We start from the raw sequence: 16,982 nt of genomic DNA, 5'->3' as shown, positions 1-16,982 counted from the left end.
TTTACACTTGGCATTAACATGCGACCTGTATCCGGATGTTGTCCACATACACAAAGACAAGTGTAAACGCGCTTCTGATCAGAATGCTATCCGATCAGCGTGTCCTGGTCCAGAGGTGGTCGAGGACGCATTGTGATCAGATCTCAGTGTAATGTAAACACAATTATTTATCACAGACTTATTTTAATATTGTGCGGGAACGACAGATCCGATCGGTTATCCAGATAGAGAAGTCAGCTGATGTTGCCAAGTGTAAACACGCCGTGACTTGATTGACTGATGATCCAGTGATCGCATGTTAATGCCAAACGTAAACGCAGCCTTTGACTCCTGGATGCAACATGGGTCAAATCAGGCTGTATTCTACATTTCTGACCAACTGATGGTTTGAGCTTTAACAAAGGTGCTGTGTAAGCAACTGTAGGGAATTAATAGAGCATTAGACCTAAAATCAAAATTGATTCATTTAACATTTTACCTCGATTACAATTATTGAATGATCATTTTTATTATTCAATTTATGTTGTTGTTGTTTTTTGACTAGTCTCGCGTAGCCAGACCTCAGACTGACAGCTGAAGGTCTGGGAACTTTGTCCACTTTGAATAGCCAAGGCCCGCCCAAGAGGCCATATGACTGACAGGTAAAGCAACTGTAATAACTTTAGAACTATTGTTCTAATTTGAGCTTTTAGGGAATCATTCTTAAGATTCGATATTTATATGATTAATTGATATTAATCAAAATGTCCAACATATACCTCATTAATGACTTGTCCAGCAAGCATTAAACCAGGATGCCTTAACAATTCAGATAATTCCATGGCCACAGTGATACTGAATTGATTAGGTAAGTTAATGTTGACATTAGGTAAATTTTGAGCGTAGGTAAACGCGATCTTTGGCAAATAATTTCAGACTTGAAAAATCACAGCAACAGACATTAGATTTCTTAATAGAATCAAAGTTTATTTCACTACTCTAACACAATACTTAAGCTAAATGAGACAAACAGAAGACGTAACAAACACACACACATTCGTTGCAATGAATTTGTTTTGATCTGAAGAGAGTTTTAGGTTCTAATGCTCGTTTTCAAGAATGCTCTAACTTCAACCTGAGGGAAATCATACACATGGAACTCTTCTATTTTTACTCTTAGCGATGAATACAACCAGTTTCCAGCAGATTTAGAAAATATTGTCTTACTTTCCTAGCTTTCAGTTGAGTTCAGTTCCTTCCCGGTCCAGGAAAGATTGTGCGCGGATTGGCGGCTTGGTAGGTCGTTGTCACGAGAATACTCAGGTTTCAGTTTCTGAGGCTTTGGATGTTAAAGTTCTTTGGAAGTTTGAGTCTTGATCTCTGTTCACTGCTCAATCATGATGTTAAATGACTGAGAGCACCGAGCAAGCAGAGAGCAACGAGCGAGCTGAGTTTAAGCTTGAGCTTAAAACTTTTTTCTTCCCAACTGAGACACACAGCTGGGTGTCTATCTTTAACGGGCCGATTTGGGATCCACCCACGGGCGACTGACCCAATTGGATTCTTCCTGTGGGGCGGAGCCCCGCCCTGCACAGCTTCTTTCCGTGCATACAATTTCTTGTTCAATTATCACATGAAGAACTTATTGACAGCAGATTTTATTCGTATTGTAATCATACATTGATGAGAACAGATAATTTTCATCCACACCAGATTACTGCTAATGAAATCAGCTTTCATAACAAATCAAACACCAAGTATTTTTGCATAACCAAAGTACATATATCAATTGTATCTATTAGGCGGTTAAGCCCTAGATGAAACAATCCTTAATTCTAAATAATCACACCACGCATGTGAAACTGAACAAATATTGATCAGGAAAATTATACATCAAAAGATTACAACAATACCATAAGTTCCAATGACACAGCAAGCTTATAAATGACATGAAAACAACCTTAATATATGTTGTAAATATATTGCATATATTGTTTTCGAGTATATTGCTTCAATAGCAGAAACTAGTATAATTTGTCCCTTTTAAAATACTTGAGCGAAAACATTGCATCTCTTTGTCTGTTAGAGAGCAAAAAGGTGCATTCCTCTTTTGGGGAGAACGCGAGGTCGCGGGAAGGTCACTTTCGTGGAGATCTGGTGTTTTGCTTAGTTCGGACGTCGGCTGTAAAACCGTCTTCCCTACAGATAACATCATTTAATTACTGCGTTAATGGTTAGGGAATCAGGGAGGGTTTGTGCCGGAGTTTCTCCAAATGACAAGGTCTTTGCCCTGTTCGACTTTATTTATAGTAAACCGATCACGAACATTGACGGTGCTGTTCTTTAAAGATATCCAGATGTTCTTCTCAAATATATCCTGGGTTTTAGAGGTCTCCTGAGATAAGAAGGTTCAGGGCAGGAGATCGGCCAGCCAGTCACATGCTGGGAGTGGGGCTTTGATTCCTGTCCAGGAATGTGTCGTCTTGAAATTAGGTGTGTGTGTGTGTGTGTGTGTGTGTGTGTGTGTGTGTGTGTGTGTGTGTGTGTGTGTGTGTGTGTGTGTGTAACCCATGCTCTACATGAGAAAATATGGGTTAAATGCATCTGTAATCAAGTCTGTTTCTGAAGTGGACAGTCACTGTTGGGAAATGAAATACACTATAAACTGCCAGTGTTTGTGTGAGGTTTGTATGGATATAATGACTCTTAAAAGTCTCTATAATATTTGGCAACCCTTTTGAATCAGTTTGGTGATAAAAGGCTGTGATCTCATATCACACATCTTCAGTCTGAGATCTCTAGATTACATCAGACGAGTCTTTCTGTCAACCTAAACCTGTTTCTGCTATCTGTATAAAACAATTAATTTGTCTTTTACTAATGGAGTACAGCGAATTCATGACAATGTTTTACATTAAGCTTCCCATAAACGTTACAGTGAAAAGGTTCTTAAAAATCATTTAGTAAAGGAATGCAATAAAGTAATTTTTAAATTGGTCAGTTAACGGTCAGTGATTGGTTAACGAGTGTTGGGAGTCGGTCAGGAAAATGAACATCTCTAAAGTTTTTGTGGCCCATCACGCAGTCTCTGTTGATTGTGTGACTGTGATGTCTCTGTAGCGGCTCCTTATTCACCATCAGCTGATCCTGAGGAAACTGCACTGACCGATAAATACTGAGAGTCCTACAATAAAACACAGACAGTCAGATATGAATCTGAGACATTACTGCTGTCACATCACATCAGCAGATCCAGCTCAGAAAACACACAGTATATTCATATTACAGCCAGAGATATGAATGAACAACTGATCAACAACTACTATCACTTAGAGACTCTGTAAGAGATTAAACTATTCATAAATCAGTCACATCACAGAATTAAACACATTTTAAAGAGACTAAAGTGGAGCTGAATTATTATCTTATATTCTCCAATCACACACACAGGAGGTCTGTTACTCAATTTAGAAACTTTAAATAAACACTCACACTAGTATAATGTCTCCAGTTTATAATGTGGATCCTTCTTCAGATCAGAGAGTAACTTCCAACTAGAATCTCCTAGTTTATTCCCGGACAGACTCAGTTCTCTCAGGTGTGAGGGGTTTGATCTCAGAGCTGAAGCCAGAGCAGCACAACCTTCATCTGTGACGCCACAAACCCACAAGCTGTAGAGAACAATGACAGAATGTGAATTGTAGTTGAAGTGTGTGTAGTTTGTTATTGACTCTGGTCTCAGAGCAGGAGAGGAGATACAATGACAAGCATTGCCACATACTGCCGCTGATAGAATGAGATTTATGCATGTGTAACCGGCAGAGTAGTCTGTCTGGTTGAAGTTTATCCCTCTGCAGCTACGGTACCCCTCTGACGTCACCCAGCTAGCCGTGAGTGGCTAAACAACTAATTTGCGTCTAGGCCAGTTGCTATAAAACAGTCTGCACTGTTGGGCTTAGAGAGATTCTCTGGTGTCCAGATACATTTTGAGCCTTGTTACTGCTGGGGTATGCGGTTTTCCTGTGCAACGAAGGTGTTTGACTGATTGCCAGACGCTTCCGGGTAATCGTGCTGTGTATTACTGAAGGTCTGGGGCAAAGCACTCGCCGGGTAGCTGCACCGCATTGAAGCAGCAGCATCAAGAAGGCAGATTGCTCCTGCTGCTTTGCCTTGCCTAAATTGAGTTTTATATATATCTTTTCTTTTTATTGTGGTTATTTTGCCGTAGCCTCCGTCTAATGTTCTGTCTGACTGATGTGGTATTGGCTGTTCTAGTAGTGTATAGTTTTACATTCTCTATCCACTTTGCTAGTGATAACTTTCTTGTCCTTTTTGTCCTTTTTCTAGAGTACTAGAGTAGCTGCTCACAAGAGAGGTTCCTGGTTCCGTCCCCGCGCACTGTATCACGTATTGTAGTGGTAAACTGCACTTCACAATATTGATTGAATCGTTGGTTTGTAGTGGTTGTGCCTGCGTGTGTGTGTGTGTGTGTGCATGCGTGTGTGACTGCATGTGATCGTGGGCACCAGATTCCAGAGCACGGGCGGTGAATGCCACGCTTATCCCGGACAGGTAACCTGCCTTGATTGTGAATCAGTGTTTTCCAGTTAAATTGTTAATCGTATTGTCTCTTGTAACAGCCAATACCAGGTCTGGTCCCTCGCTTTAGTACTGTGCCTCTAGTATGCACACAGAGACGTGTCTTTTTTTTCTTTTCTCTTTCTTTTTTGTTTTGTCTGTTTATGTATACTTTGATTTTTAAGGTATAGTAATACGTTAAGGGCAAAGCAGCAGTGGGCACGGCATGGGACTTAAAGGAGCAGTGGGAAGGCCACTGACTACCCCACCACCTCTCCCGTAACGTGGGCATTATTCTGCTGCAGCAATGGATGAAGTTGAACAGCTGAGAGAACAGACAATGGCCGCCTGCAGCAGCAGCAACCACCGCCGTCCCAGCCGGACAATTCTGCCAACCCTGCTAACCCTGTTTCCCATGAACGGTTGATTTATCTCCCTAGGGAACTGAAGTGTCCCGTATTTTGGGGTAGGGTGGGTATTGACATTGTTGAGTGGGTGGAAGAGGTGGAGGTTTGTGCACGTACTAGACATTTGGGTGCACTTGACAAAGCTTACCTTATGTTTTATCATCTGGATGGGGAGGCTAAAGATGAGATTCGTTATAGGCCAAGGGCAGATCGGGAAAACCCGGAAAGGATTGTAAATATTCTCAAAGAACTTTATGGGTGTTCCCAGTCTTATGTTGCCTTACAAGAAAGTTTATTTTCTAGAAAACAATTAGACGGTGAATCTTTACAAGAATATTCACATGCTCTCTTTTCTCTGATGGATAAAGTTAAACAGGTCTCCCCCGACTCAGTACCCCAGTTTGACATGCTGCTCCGTGACCAGTTTGCAGAGCACATTATTGACTCGGACCTCCGCAGGGAATTGAAGAGACTTGTCCGTCAGACCCCAGGGATGTCTATGTTGGAAGTGCGTGCTGCTGCCATCCGGTGGGAGTGTGAGAGCAGGCCCAGTGACTTCAATAGGGGTAGGAGTCATTCAGTTCCCTCTCTTTGCGCTATGCAGTACTCCAAAACTCAGCCAGGCAGAGCTTCATCGCCCGTTAGTATGGCAAGTTCAGAAATGGCAGAGTTGCGGTCTATGTTGCTGAAGCAACAAGAACAGATCACCACTTAACTAGTGCCTTAACTACTTTACAAGGCGTAGCTCGCCCAGCCTACTCCAGTCGTCCCTCTCTAGTTAGTCGGCCGTCAACTGTCATTTGTAGGCGATGCTTAAAGCCTGGTCACTACGCTCGAGAGTGTAACAATGAGAGAGTAGTAGCTCCTAATCATATCCCCCAGGCCCAAGCTCAGGCTAATGTTGCCTCAGTTGCTCAGTCGGGAAACTAGCTCCCTTCAGCGTGCAGAGCCACACGCTGAGAGGGGATGGTAGTGGCTCTCAGAATCAGGACACTTTTAGTCACCCTGTAACCCCCCTTGTCGCTCAGTGCCCGAAGGTAGCTGTGAGAGTAGGGGGAGTAGTTGTCAGTTGTCTTTTAGACACATGGTCTATGGTATCTAACTTGGTAGAGAGTTTCTTTGTGCAACATTTCAAGGATAAACTTCAACAGTGTAATTGGTTGCAGCTTCGGGCTGCAAATGGGTTAGATATACCCTATATAGGGTATGTTGAGCTAACGGTTGAAGTATTAGGGAAGGTAATCCCCCAAAGAGGTTGGCTAGTGGTGAAAGATCCCCCAGGTCAGCTCGCCCCTCCACTCGTGCCGGTTGTGCTTGGGATGAATGTTATTCGAGAATGCTATGCTTAACTGTTTGGCCAACATGGTTCTTCTTTGTTTGATCTCCCACTGGTAGTTCATGCTTCACTCCCAAGGCGGCACGCCTTGCAGCATTGTCATCGGGTCCAGCTCAGCTCTCTTCCACCCAAAACGGGTGTAGCTAAAGTTAGAGGGAGAAGGCCCATTTATATACCAGGAGGCACCGTAAAGTTGGTGGCAGCCACCTGCTCCACTCACTTTTGTGATGCTCCTGCTGTCCTGTTGGAACCGGTTAGCGGCTCTTTACCTAGTGGTCTCCTAGTTTCGCCTGCGTTAGTGCGCGTAGAACAAGGTACAGCTTTTATCCCTGTAGTCAATGTGGGGTTTACACGTGCTACATTATACCCCCGCCAGTCGTTAGGGTTGCTTGTTCACGCTACTGTTGAGGGCCTTCCTGTGGGCATTTCTGAAGACCAACCAGAAATAGAGGCTGTTGTGGCTAGCATGCAGGTTCCTAATGGGGACGTCAGGCCTAAGTCAGTGAGGGAGCAGATACAGGCCCTTGATTTGTCAGTGCTAGTGGAGGCTGAGCAAGAACAGATAAGGGCATTCTTGTTAAAACATGAGTCCGTGTTCTCAGTGTTTGAGGGTGACCTTGGCTGTACTAATCTTATCTCTCATGATATACCTCTGCTAGACGACCAACCAGTTAGGCAACGTTACAGGCGTCTCCCACCTTCTGATTATGATGCTGTTAAGGCCCATTTGCGACAATTACTAGACAGCCAGGTCATACGGGAAAGTAGTAGCCCCTATGCCTCTCCCATTGTGATTGTGCAGAAGAAATGTGGCGGCCTACGTATGTGTGTTGATTACAGACAGCTCAACAACAGGACCAGAAAGGATGCCTTCCCTCTCCCCCGCATTGAGGAGTCTTTGGATGCACTATCGGGGGCTCAGTGGTTCTCCAAGCTGGACCTGGCTAGCGGGTATAACCAGGTACCTGTGACCGAACAAGACCGTCCAAAGACTGCCTTTTGCACGCCTTTTGCACGCCTTTTGGGTTATTTGAATTTAACCGCATGGCCTTTGGACTGTGTAACGCTCCAAGCACTTTTCAACGACTGATGGAGAGAATGTTTGGAGCGCAGCATTGCCAGTCCCTTTTACTATATCTGGACGATATAATTGTCTTTTCTTCTAGTGTTGAAGATCATATACACCGTCTGGAGCTGGTGTTGAGCCGTCTGCAGAAAGAAGGTCTGAAAGCAAAGCTGGAGAAATGCTGTTTTTTCCAGAAGGAAGTCCAGTATCTGGGCCACCTTGTCTCCCGCGAAGGTGTATCCACTGACCCAGCCAAGGTGTCCGCAGTGGCTAAGTGGCCCTGTCCCACCACCGTGTCCGAATTGAGGTCTTTCCTTGGTTTTGCGGGTTATTACAGGCGGTTTGTGGAGGGCTTCTCCAAGCTGGCAGCTCCTTTAAACCGCCTGGGGGCAGAGCTTGGCGGTACTAGGACCCGGAAGGGCCAAGGGCCACGGCTTGATGGAGTGTGGACAGATGTCTGTGAGAACAGCTTCCAGGCCTTGAAGCAGAGGTTGGTGTGTGCCCCCACTTTGGCGTTCGCTGATTTTAACTTACCATTCATTCTGGAGGTGGATGCCAGCCACATTTGTCTTAGAGCAGTGCTCTCGCAGGAGCAGCAAGGAAAGATCCGGCCAATTGCCTATGCTAGTCGTAGTCTCAGTTCAGCAGAAAAGAACTACAGTAGGATGAAGCTGGAGTTCCTTGGAATGAAGTGGGCCATGACTGACAAGTTTCGGGAGTACCTGTGGGGCCAACAATGCACTGTTTGGATGGACAATTATCCCCTGAGCCATCTGGGGACTGCCAAGCTGGGAGCGACTGAACAGCGGTGGGAGGCCGAGCTTGCTGCTTTCAATTATACCATCCGTTATATGCCTGGTCGTACTAACAGGAATGCAGATGCCCTCTCCCGACAACCTGCAGGATCACTGGGACAGACCACAGAGTCCTCCACACTAGGGACAGCCATTCCAGTTTTTGTACAACAAACGACCAGATGTCAAGATCCACCACTGGCAATCCAGATGGCTGTCTCGGCCTTCCCCTCCCAACAGTGCGTAGGAAATTGCCAGGCTCTACCCGTGTGCTGTTGCAACAATAGGACCGTGTTGTGGGAGCCGATGGACTGCTCTACCGCCGAATATTCCGTCCAAATGGGGGTGAAGAGGTGCGTCAGCTCTTGTTGCCTGCATGCCTAAAGGAGGAAGTCCTACAGCAGCTCCACAACGACCATGGCCACCAGGGGGTTGAACGTACCACAGAGCTGATAAGATTGCGGTGCTATTGGCCAGGAATGGGGGAAGATATAAAGCAGTGGTGTCAGAACTGCGAGAGGTGTACCCTCGCGAAGACTTCGCAACTTCGACCCCATGCACCTATGGGGCACCTCCTGGCATCTCGTCCAATCCAGATATTGGCTGTAGATTTCACCTTCCTGGAGCCTGCAATGGATGGTAGAGCGCAAGTGTTGATCATGACTGATGTTTTTACTAAATTCACACAGGCCGTGCTCACCAGGGACCAGAAGGCAACAACTGTGGCCAATGTGCTCATCCGGGAGTGGTTCTTTCGTTTTGGGGTCCCAGCTCGCCTGCACTCTGATCAAGGACGCAGCTTCGAGAATGCCATCATATACCAGTTGTGTGCCCAGTACGGGATCCAGAAGACTCGGACCACCCCATACGACCCTCAGGGCAACGGCCAGTGCGAGCGTTTCAACCGCACGATGCACAATCTGCTCCGTACTCTGCCCATGGATTTGAAGCGCCGCTGGCCGGAGCACCTACCCCAATTAGTGTTTAGTTACAACACTGCTGTTCATCAGACAACTGGCGACTCACCGTATTACCTGATGTTCGGGCAAGACCCCCAGTTACCGGTGGACTTCCTGCTTGGCAGGGTACAAGAGCCTGGACACGGGCATATGTGTGAATGGGTCCGAGAACACCAGCGGCGCCTTAAGGTGGCCTTCCAGAATGCCAAGGAGCGTATGCAAGCTGCTGCCTCCAAGAGAAAAGAACGGCATGACCAGAAAATCCGAAGTGAGCCACTGGCAGAAGGACAGCACGTCTACATCAGAGACCATACAACGAGGGGCCGTTCGAAGATCCAAGATGCCTGGTGCGCCACAATACATCAGGTCATCCGTGCACCCCCACTTGGCGGGGTGGTATACTCTGTGGCTCCAGCACAGGACCTGAGCAAAGTACGACAAGTGCATCGAACCATGCTAAAGCCTGCCCACTTGGACCAGGACCCACAAACACCCAACAGGCCTGTGGAACTGCAGGGGAAAACAAGCCAGTCAGCAGATGGTGACACCCCTGGCCAATGGGTTCTTGTCCGCTCTTGGAAGGAGGTTCCACCTATCCAGCTTGCCACAACTCTTCCAGTGGATGCCCCCATGCTAGCCTTACCCGATTCCCCGCATGTCGCCTCCATCACGGACGAGACACCAGCTGGCCCAGTGGCGGAGAACAGCTCGGATTACTTCAGGAAGACACGCCAACCTACACCACCTCCCAGTGCCAGTGGTGAGTAGGGCAGACGGGGCTACTAACTCTCAAGTACTTGGGTCTAGCAGTAAAGTGACAACGGTTTTCCGTCCTTGGTATTAGGTCACCCCCCTTGTTTTCTGTTTATCTTTTATTCTTTTCATTAGAGAAAGGGGGAGTTATGACTTGAGTTTATCGGCGGGACGGCGATAACAAATCGGGGGGGTAGAGTGTAACCGGCAGAGTAGTCTGTCTGGTTGAAGTTTGTCCCTCTGCAGCTACGGTACCCCTCTGACGTCACCCAGCTAGCCGTGAGTGGCTAAACAACTCATTTGCGTCTAGGCCAGTTTCTATAAAACAGTCTGCACTGTTGGGCTTAGAGAGATTCTCTGGTGTCCAGATACATTTTCAGCCTTGTTACTGCTGGGGTATGCGGTTTTCCTGTGCAACGAAGGTATGGTAAATGTTCATATGATAGCAAGCTGAGCACTTATAGTGAATCTAATATTGGGCTATTGGAAAATAGGTGTTTGACTGATTGCCAGACGCTTCCGGGTAATCGTGCTGTGTATTACTGAAGGTATTATTTGTGCATTTTACTGTCAATTATAATGTGGGTGTCATTGTTGGGACATATGCATGTTAATGAGCACAGTTGCGCGCAGGTCTGGGGCAAAGCACTCGCCGGGTAGCTGCACCGCATTGAAGCAGCAGCATCAAGAAGGTAAATGTTTATTGTGTTACGAGTAGATCCAGTGTGTTAGGACTAAAAGCTTTGAACACGTAAAATGAGTCTGATTGTGTTGCCCTGACGTAATGCATGGCTGGGTTTTGTCAACTCTTAATATAAATGTATTTAATGAATATGCTGGATGTAACAATTGTTATGTAGGATTGTGAAGACTGGCGCAAAGGGCTGTTTTTCCACTGTGTCAGTTCGTATGTTAACATTGAGATAAAAGAAAATAATGTTTTATGAAATGTTTGCGATGCTACATGACTATTTGTGCATGTGTGTATATCAAGCACTAATTTTAATGATTTTGCGTCTGCAGGCAGATTGCTCCTGCTGCTTTGCCTTGCCTAAATTAAGTTTTATATATATCTTTTCTTTTTTATTGTGGTTATTTTGCCGTAGCCTCCGTCTAATGTTCTGTCTGACTGATGTGGTATTGGCTGTTCTAGTAGTGTATAGTTTTACATTCTCTATCCACTTTGCTAGTGATAGCTTTCTTGTCCTTTTTGTCCTTTTTCTAGAGTACTAGAGTAGCTGCTCAAAAGAGAGGTTCCTGGTTCCGTCCCCGCGCGCTGTATCACTTATTGTACTGGTAAACTGCACTTCACAATATTGATTGAATCGTTGGTTTGTAGTGGTTGTGCCTGCGTGTGTGTGTGTGACTGCATGTGATCGTGGGCACCGGATTCCAGAGCACGAGCGGTGAATGTCACGCTTATCCCGGACAGGTAATCCCGGACTGCTTTGATTGTGAATCAGTATTTTCCAGTTAAATTGTTAATCGTATTGTCTCTTGTAACCGCCAATACCAGGTCTGGTCCCTCGCTTTAGTACTGTGCCTCTAGTATGACGGTGTGGCTCTTTTAATTATACCATTGTACAATAAAGTTTTGTTATTGTTTTTCTACTGAAAGCACGTCTCTGTCTAGTTCATCTTTGGTGTATTTCTGCGAACCTGCTTGCCTTAGATTGGGTATTTAGCAGTTAAGGCACAAAGTATATCCTGGTGTGAGAGGCACCAGGTGGCGTAGTCAAGAACCTTTAAACCTAGATCTGGTCAAAGTTCCCTAGGGTCACACATGTTGATGCTCAATGCTGCTGTTTGAAACTGTCATGTGCTTCAGGACTGAACAGACACACAGAGCTGAATGTGAGATATTGTTTCATAGTGATATAAGGACGGATCTGTCTGGAGAAAAAGTCACTTGCTCCTCTAATAAACACCTACAGGAGGACATCTGCTTCACAGGAGCCACGTGTTCCCCATTACATCTCATTTATTAACTCTTGTGATCAAACACTTGATCATTGTGTCATGTTTGGTCTCATCTGGCAGCTTAAAACTGAATAGAAATGTGTTGAACTCAATAGAGATTGTGAATATGTTGTGTGCTTTAAGTGTGAAAAATGTGTTTTTGTGATAACTTTTTAAACTGTTTATGTGACTTTGATTTAAGAATATGGAATACATGGATGGGATTTGTAATGGTCATAATTCTAGAAACTCACTCATAATGCAAACATATTTAAGTCTGTGAATATATCTAGAACATCTTTTGCTGCTGAATTATACACTAACTTAGTTTATACTATATATTTGTGTCACAGATTATGAATATATATACATATATATTTTTAATTAACTTTTTTATATATAATGCATTAGTCTGTATTTAGTTGATTGTGAAAGATTGATTATCAGTTCCACACAGAGATATAGAAATTATACAATGATTTAAAAGAAAGAAAAACCGCAGTGGTATCAGATCAGGATCTGTATCAGATAATACTGAACCCCAGGTGTCAGAATCAGTTTGGAGGCAGAAAAGACAGATTGGAGCATCACTAGTTCATAGTTGAAGGAATGAAGTTGACAGAAATGCATACAGACAGTTTCTGTTTGTGAGAACTTTAAACCGTTCTGTTTTGACCAAGATTGTATTTAGTTTATCTTCAGTTGGATTTGTTGCTTGATGGTATTGAAGGATTTTCTGACTTTAATGATGTGCAATTTCCTGATCAATCCTCTACTAACCAAACAAAACGGCCAGACAAAATAGAAATGGATTTTCACGATCTTTTAGACCAGGGATTTCAACGCTACCAGAATAAGACGGACAAGAGGAAGCAGAAGACGGAGCGTCACAAGAATATGGTGGAAGATCAAAAGATCTGTTTCAAACTAAAAGAGATTCTGAAGTTAATGAGAACGCAAGAGTCGACGAACAAAATAATAATGAAATTAATGAGACAGATGATTAATTTGTATGATTTTTCAGTTGATTAACAAATGGTTTAGGAACAATGGAACTCCAAACTTATATCACAGAAGTGTAAATGTCACAATGTTATGTTATGAGTATGTGCTGTATTTAGAGAGCACAGATATTAATTGCTTTGTAGTTATTATTGCTATGTGGTTATTTTGCTTGCTTTGTAAAAGAACGGTTACTGACCAGAGGATGCATTTAGCATTACGGATGCAAAATGGAACTTAGATAAAAACCAAAGCATAAGGTGTTGTCTGCACCTGCTAGGCGTATGGGGTGTGTGGTTTAGACACATACATCATACGCATATGATATGTGATGTGTTGCAATTGTCCTATAGTTTAAAATAGCAATAGGCAGGCTTGCTGTCTAGAGATGTAATTTTTTATTTGAACTTTTAACTCTGCCTTGAGAAGCCTCTATTGTAAAGGTTACATTTCCTTTCTACACGAGAGGCAGGAGCAGACACAGACCGGGGGAGAGGAAAGAAGTTGTGTATGAGATTGACACAGATGATATGCAAGGCTATAAAATGCTGGAAGAAGAGATGGACGAGGCCGACATTTCCGTGGTGAAGACTTCTCGCTTGTTATTTTGTTATTTGCTTATGAATTATTGTTTTTAAATAAAACGAAACCATTGTATTGGTGATTCGTTAAACTTTTAAATCCAGTCTCTGAGTAATTAATTATTAAATCAGTTATCAGAACCTGAATAAATCCTTATTTCGAGCTTCAAGTGGTCTGAACTCGGCTGAACTAGCACGGACACCGGGAGGAGAGATCTGAAACTTCATTTAACATCCACTCGACTGAAAGGTAACTACGGATTGAATTGAAACTATTATGAATTGTTTTGGGAAATATGGATATGAATAGTAGGTTTTAACCCCCCATACCGGTATAAAAATACTACAGTATTCATGTACTTGCTTCTGTATCAAATGCAGATATCGTCTACATATAAACTACAGTGAACATCAGAACCAATGACTTTTACTATGCTGTTTATTTAATACTAAAAACCTGAGGCTGAACACTTCATATTTACTTTAAATGTGCTTCATATGAGAGTCATATATGATCTTACCTCAGTTTCTCCAGTTTACAGTGAGGATCCTGTAGTACATCAGAAAGCAGCTTCACTGAATCTCCTAGTTTATTCCACGACAGATCCAGTTCTCTCAGGTGTGAGGGGTTTGATCTCAGAGCTGAAGCCAGAGCATCACAACCTTCATCTGTGACGCCACACTTACTCAACCTGTAGAGAACAATGACACACTCTTCAGTCTCAGATCAGATCAGTTTAGCTGTGAATCCATTATTAAAGATGAAGCACAAACTTAAAGCACAAATCAGTGTTTGATGGATCATTGGACTGAGGTCTAAAACGTCACAGAACACAATCATGATCATAAAACATTTAACATACAGTATATTAAGACCCTTATGGTGAAAATCTTTTAACATTTTTAATATTGTGTACAGGTCTATCTGGTGTTTTAAATATGCTTAAGAACAAACCATGAGAGAAATTAAACGCCATTGCTGAGTATTTTCTCCTTAAAACTGCAGAGTACCAAAGACAGTCTCAAAAATACGGTTTAAAACTGTTGCCGTTTCCATGAAACCAATCTTTGGTTTTAGATTTATTAATTAGTTGTTACTCGGCTTTAAAAGTATGCAAAATGTGTGTGGCGAGGGGGGCGTGGTTTAGCGAAGTCTGCAGCGGGAGAGAGAGAAAGGAGACGAGCGGTGCGTAAGTAGGTCAAGTGCAAACGACAAACACCTGTGTCTCGTTTCAGTAATTGGCGTGGAGGGACCGGATAAAAGCCACCAGGAAACGGGGAGCTGGGCAGAGAGACTGGGAGCTCGGGACTCGAGGAGACTGTGGCTGGAGCCGAGAGGATATTGATTTATTTTTGGAAATTGTTACGAAGTGATTGGAGGTGCCAGGAGCGCTTCACGTTTATGTTTTGTTTGGTTTGTGCAGGAGCACATTTAAATAAAAACACGAGTCCCAGTTCACTCCGATCCTGTCTTCTTCCTTTCCCCCCCTGTAACCCGCGTTACACTGGTGCCGAAACCCGGGATTAGGAAGAAGAACGCCGCCGCCGCCGCCATGCAGTCCCCGCCAGGATCGCCATTTGCGGAGGTAATCCAGTCCCTCGCGGGACTTCACCAGGAACACCATCAGGCCCTGCTGGGTATGAGGGATGATCAGGAACGGAGTTTCCGAGCCCTCCTCCAAGCCCAGCAGGAAGACCGCGAGTTGTTCCGGAGCTGGATTGACCGGGAGGTTCGGGCTACGCGGCCCCCATCTGCCCCAGCCCCGCCCCCTCACGTACCTCTCCACAAAATGGGTCCCCAGGACGACACGGAGGCTTTCCTGGACCTGTTCGAGAGATTGGCCGAGGCGTGTGGGTGGCCTCCGGAGGACTGGCCAGTGCGGCTTATCCCCCTGCTGTCTGGAGAAGCGCAGGTGGCCGCACAACAACTGCCAGTCCTGAACCTCCTGGTCTACGAAGACCTTAAGCACGCCATCCTCCAGCGGGTCGGCCGGAGCCCCGAGCAGCACCGCCAGCGCTTCAGATCACTGGACCTCGGGGAGAGTGGCCGACCCTTCGTGATGGCGCAACAGCTCCGGGACGCCTGCCGCAGATGGCTGATGGCCGATGACAGCAGCGTCGAGGAAGTCGTCGACAAGGTGGTGCTGGAGCAGTTCGTGGCGCGGCTGCCAAAGAAGACTGCTCGGTGGGTCCAGTGCCACCGCCCGGCGTCGCTGAAACAGGCCATCCAACTGGCGGAAGATCAGATGGTGGCGTGCCCTGGGGTCGGCGAACCCTTGCCGTCGGTCTCTCTCTGTCTCCCTTCCCCTGTGTTTTCTCCCTCTAAACCTGTCCCCCTTCCCAGGTCCAGGGGGAATCTCCCTCCACGAGCCCCACCCCGCGAGAGGGGTGGCCTGGGGACGGAGCCGGTGGCGGCCCCGAGGGCCCCGCCCAAGGGGGCGGGGCCGACTGGCATCAGCGCGTCCACAGCTCCCGTTCCTCCGTTCCCCCCCCGTCAATTCCTTGACCCGCTTCCTGCCACTGGAGCGGCGGGGAGGCCTGGGCCGGTCTGTTGGCGTTGCGGGGACCCAGGGCATTTTATTAATCGGTGTCCAGTGATGGAAGTAGGGACACTGATCCGGGTCCCGGACGCCCCACAGGCTGCCCCCGATCAAGCTGGCCTGTACCAAATACCTGTGAGTATGAGGGGGGGTACGTATCCGGCTTTGGTGGATTCAGGATGTAACCAAACCTCAATACATCAAAGCCTGATTCAGCCCGGGGCATTGGATAAGAGCCGCGTGGTTAGGGTACGGTGCGTGCACGGGGATGTGGTAACCTACCCCTTAGTGTCGGTGTCTATCCAATTTCAGGGACAAAAGCATAGAGTGGAGGTGGCCGTTAGCCCGCACCTCAGACATCCGCTGATTTTGGGAACCAATTGGCCAGGGTTTTGGGCATTAGTGGGGCACTTATGTGCGGATGTCTCTTGGAGAACTGAAGAGCGGGGAAGGGGGGCGGTCGCGCATGTAGGAGAGGCTGAGCCGGGACCAATGGGAACTGAGACAGGGGAACGGAGTGCTGCTGTGAGGAAAAACCTCACAGGGTGCGATGATTTTCCCCTGGAACAGTCTCAGGATGAAACGCTCAAAAATGCCTTTGATCAGGTCCGTTCCATCGACGGGCAGCCTCTCCAACCGGCTCGACCGCTCTCTTATCCTTATTTTGCGATTTTAAAAGACAGGTTGTATCGAGTGACCCAAGACACTCAGTCAAAACAGGATACAACGCAGTTGTTAGTACCAAAAAGCCGTCGGGAAATGCTTTTCCAGGCGGCTCATTGTAATCCGATGGCAGGACATTTGGGACAAACGGCAACACTTAATCGTCTAATGACCCGGTTTTTTTGGCCGGGCATTCACGAGAACGTGCGCAGGTGGTGTGCGTCGTGTCGTGAATGTCAACTGGTAAATCCACCGGCCACCCCAAAAGCACCATTGTGCCCGCTTCCTCTTATGGAGGTCCCCTTCGAACGAATTGGGATGGACCTCATCGGGCCATTAGAACGATCTGCACGTGGGCATCGCTT

At 45.9% G+C, this 16,982-nt stretch overlaps 1 protein-coding gene across 5 annotated transcripts in view; it reads right to left on the bottom strand.

The window, feature by feature from the left end:
- The window catches only part of LOC306854330 (NACHT, LRR and PYD domains-containing protein 12-like), a 217,474-nt gene that overhangs the window by 140,189 nt on the left and 60,303 nt on the right, over nucleotides 1–16,982 (bottom strand). For 2 of the 5 annotated variants that reach the window (XM_079392252.1, XM_079392251.1), the window contains exons 12-13: nucleotides 3,472–3,650; nucleotides 2,966–3,163 (exon numbers count right to left, since the gene is read on the bottom strand). In XM_079392252.1, the coding sequence (XP_079248378.1) occupies nucleotides 3,473–3,650 (178 nt within the window). In that variant the 3' untranslated portion in view covers nucleotides 2,966–3,163; nucleotide 3,472. Of the gene's footprint in view, nucleotides 1–1,622; nucleotides 3,164–3,471; nucleotides 3,651–13,935; nucleotides 14,107–16,982 lie in introns of those variants that run through there. The other 3 variants (XM_079392250.1, XM_079392249.1, XM_079392253.1) reach the window with 3 other exon arrangements.

The sequence above is a fragment of the Barbus barbus genome (genome assembly GCF_936440315.1).
Source record: "Barbus barbus genome assembly, chromosome: 3".
Lineage (NCBI taxonomy): Eukaryota > Metazoa > Chordata > Actinopteri > Cypriniformes > Cyprinidae > Barbus > Barbus barbus.
This window is presented reverse-complemented; position numbering and strand designations above follow the sequence as displayed.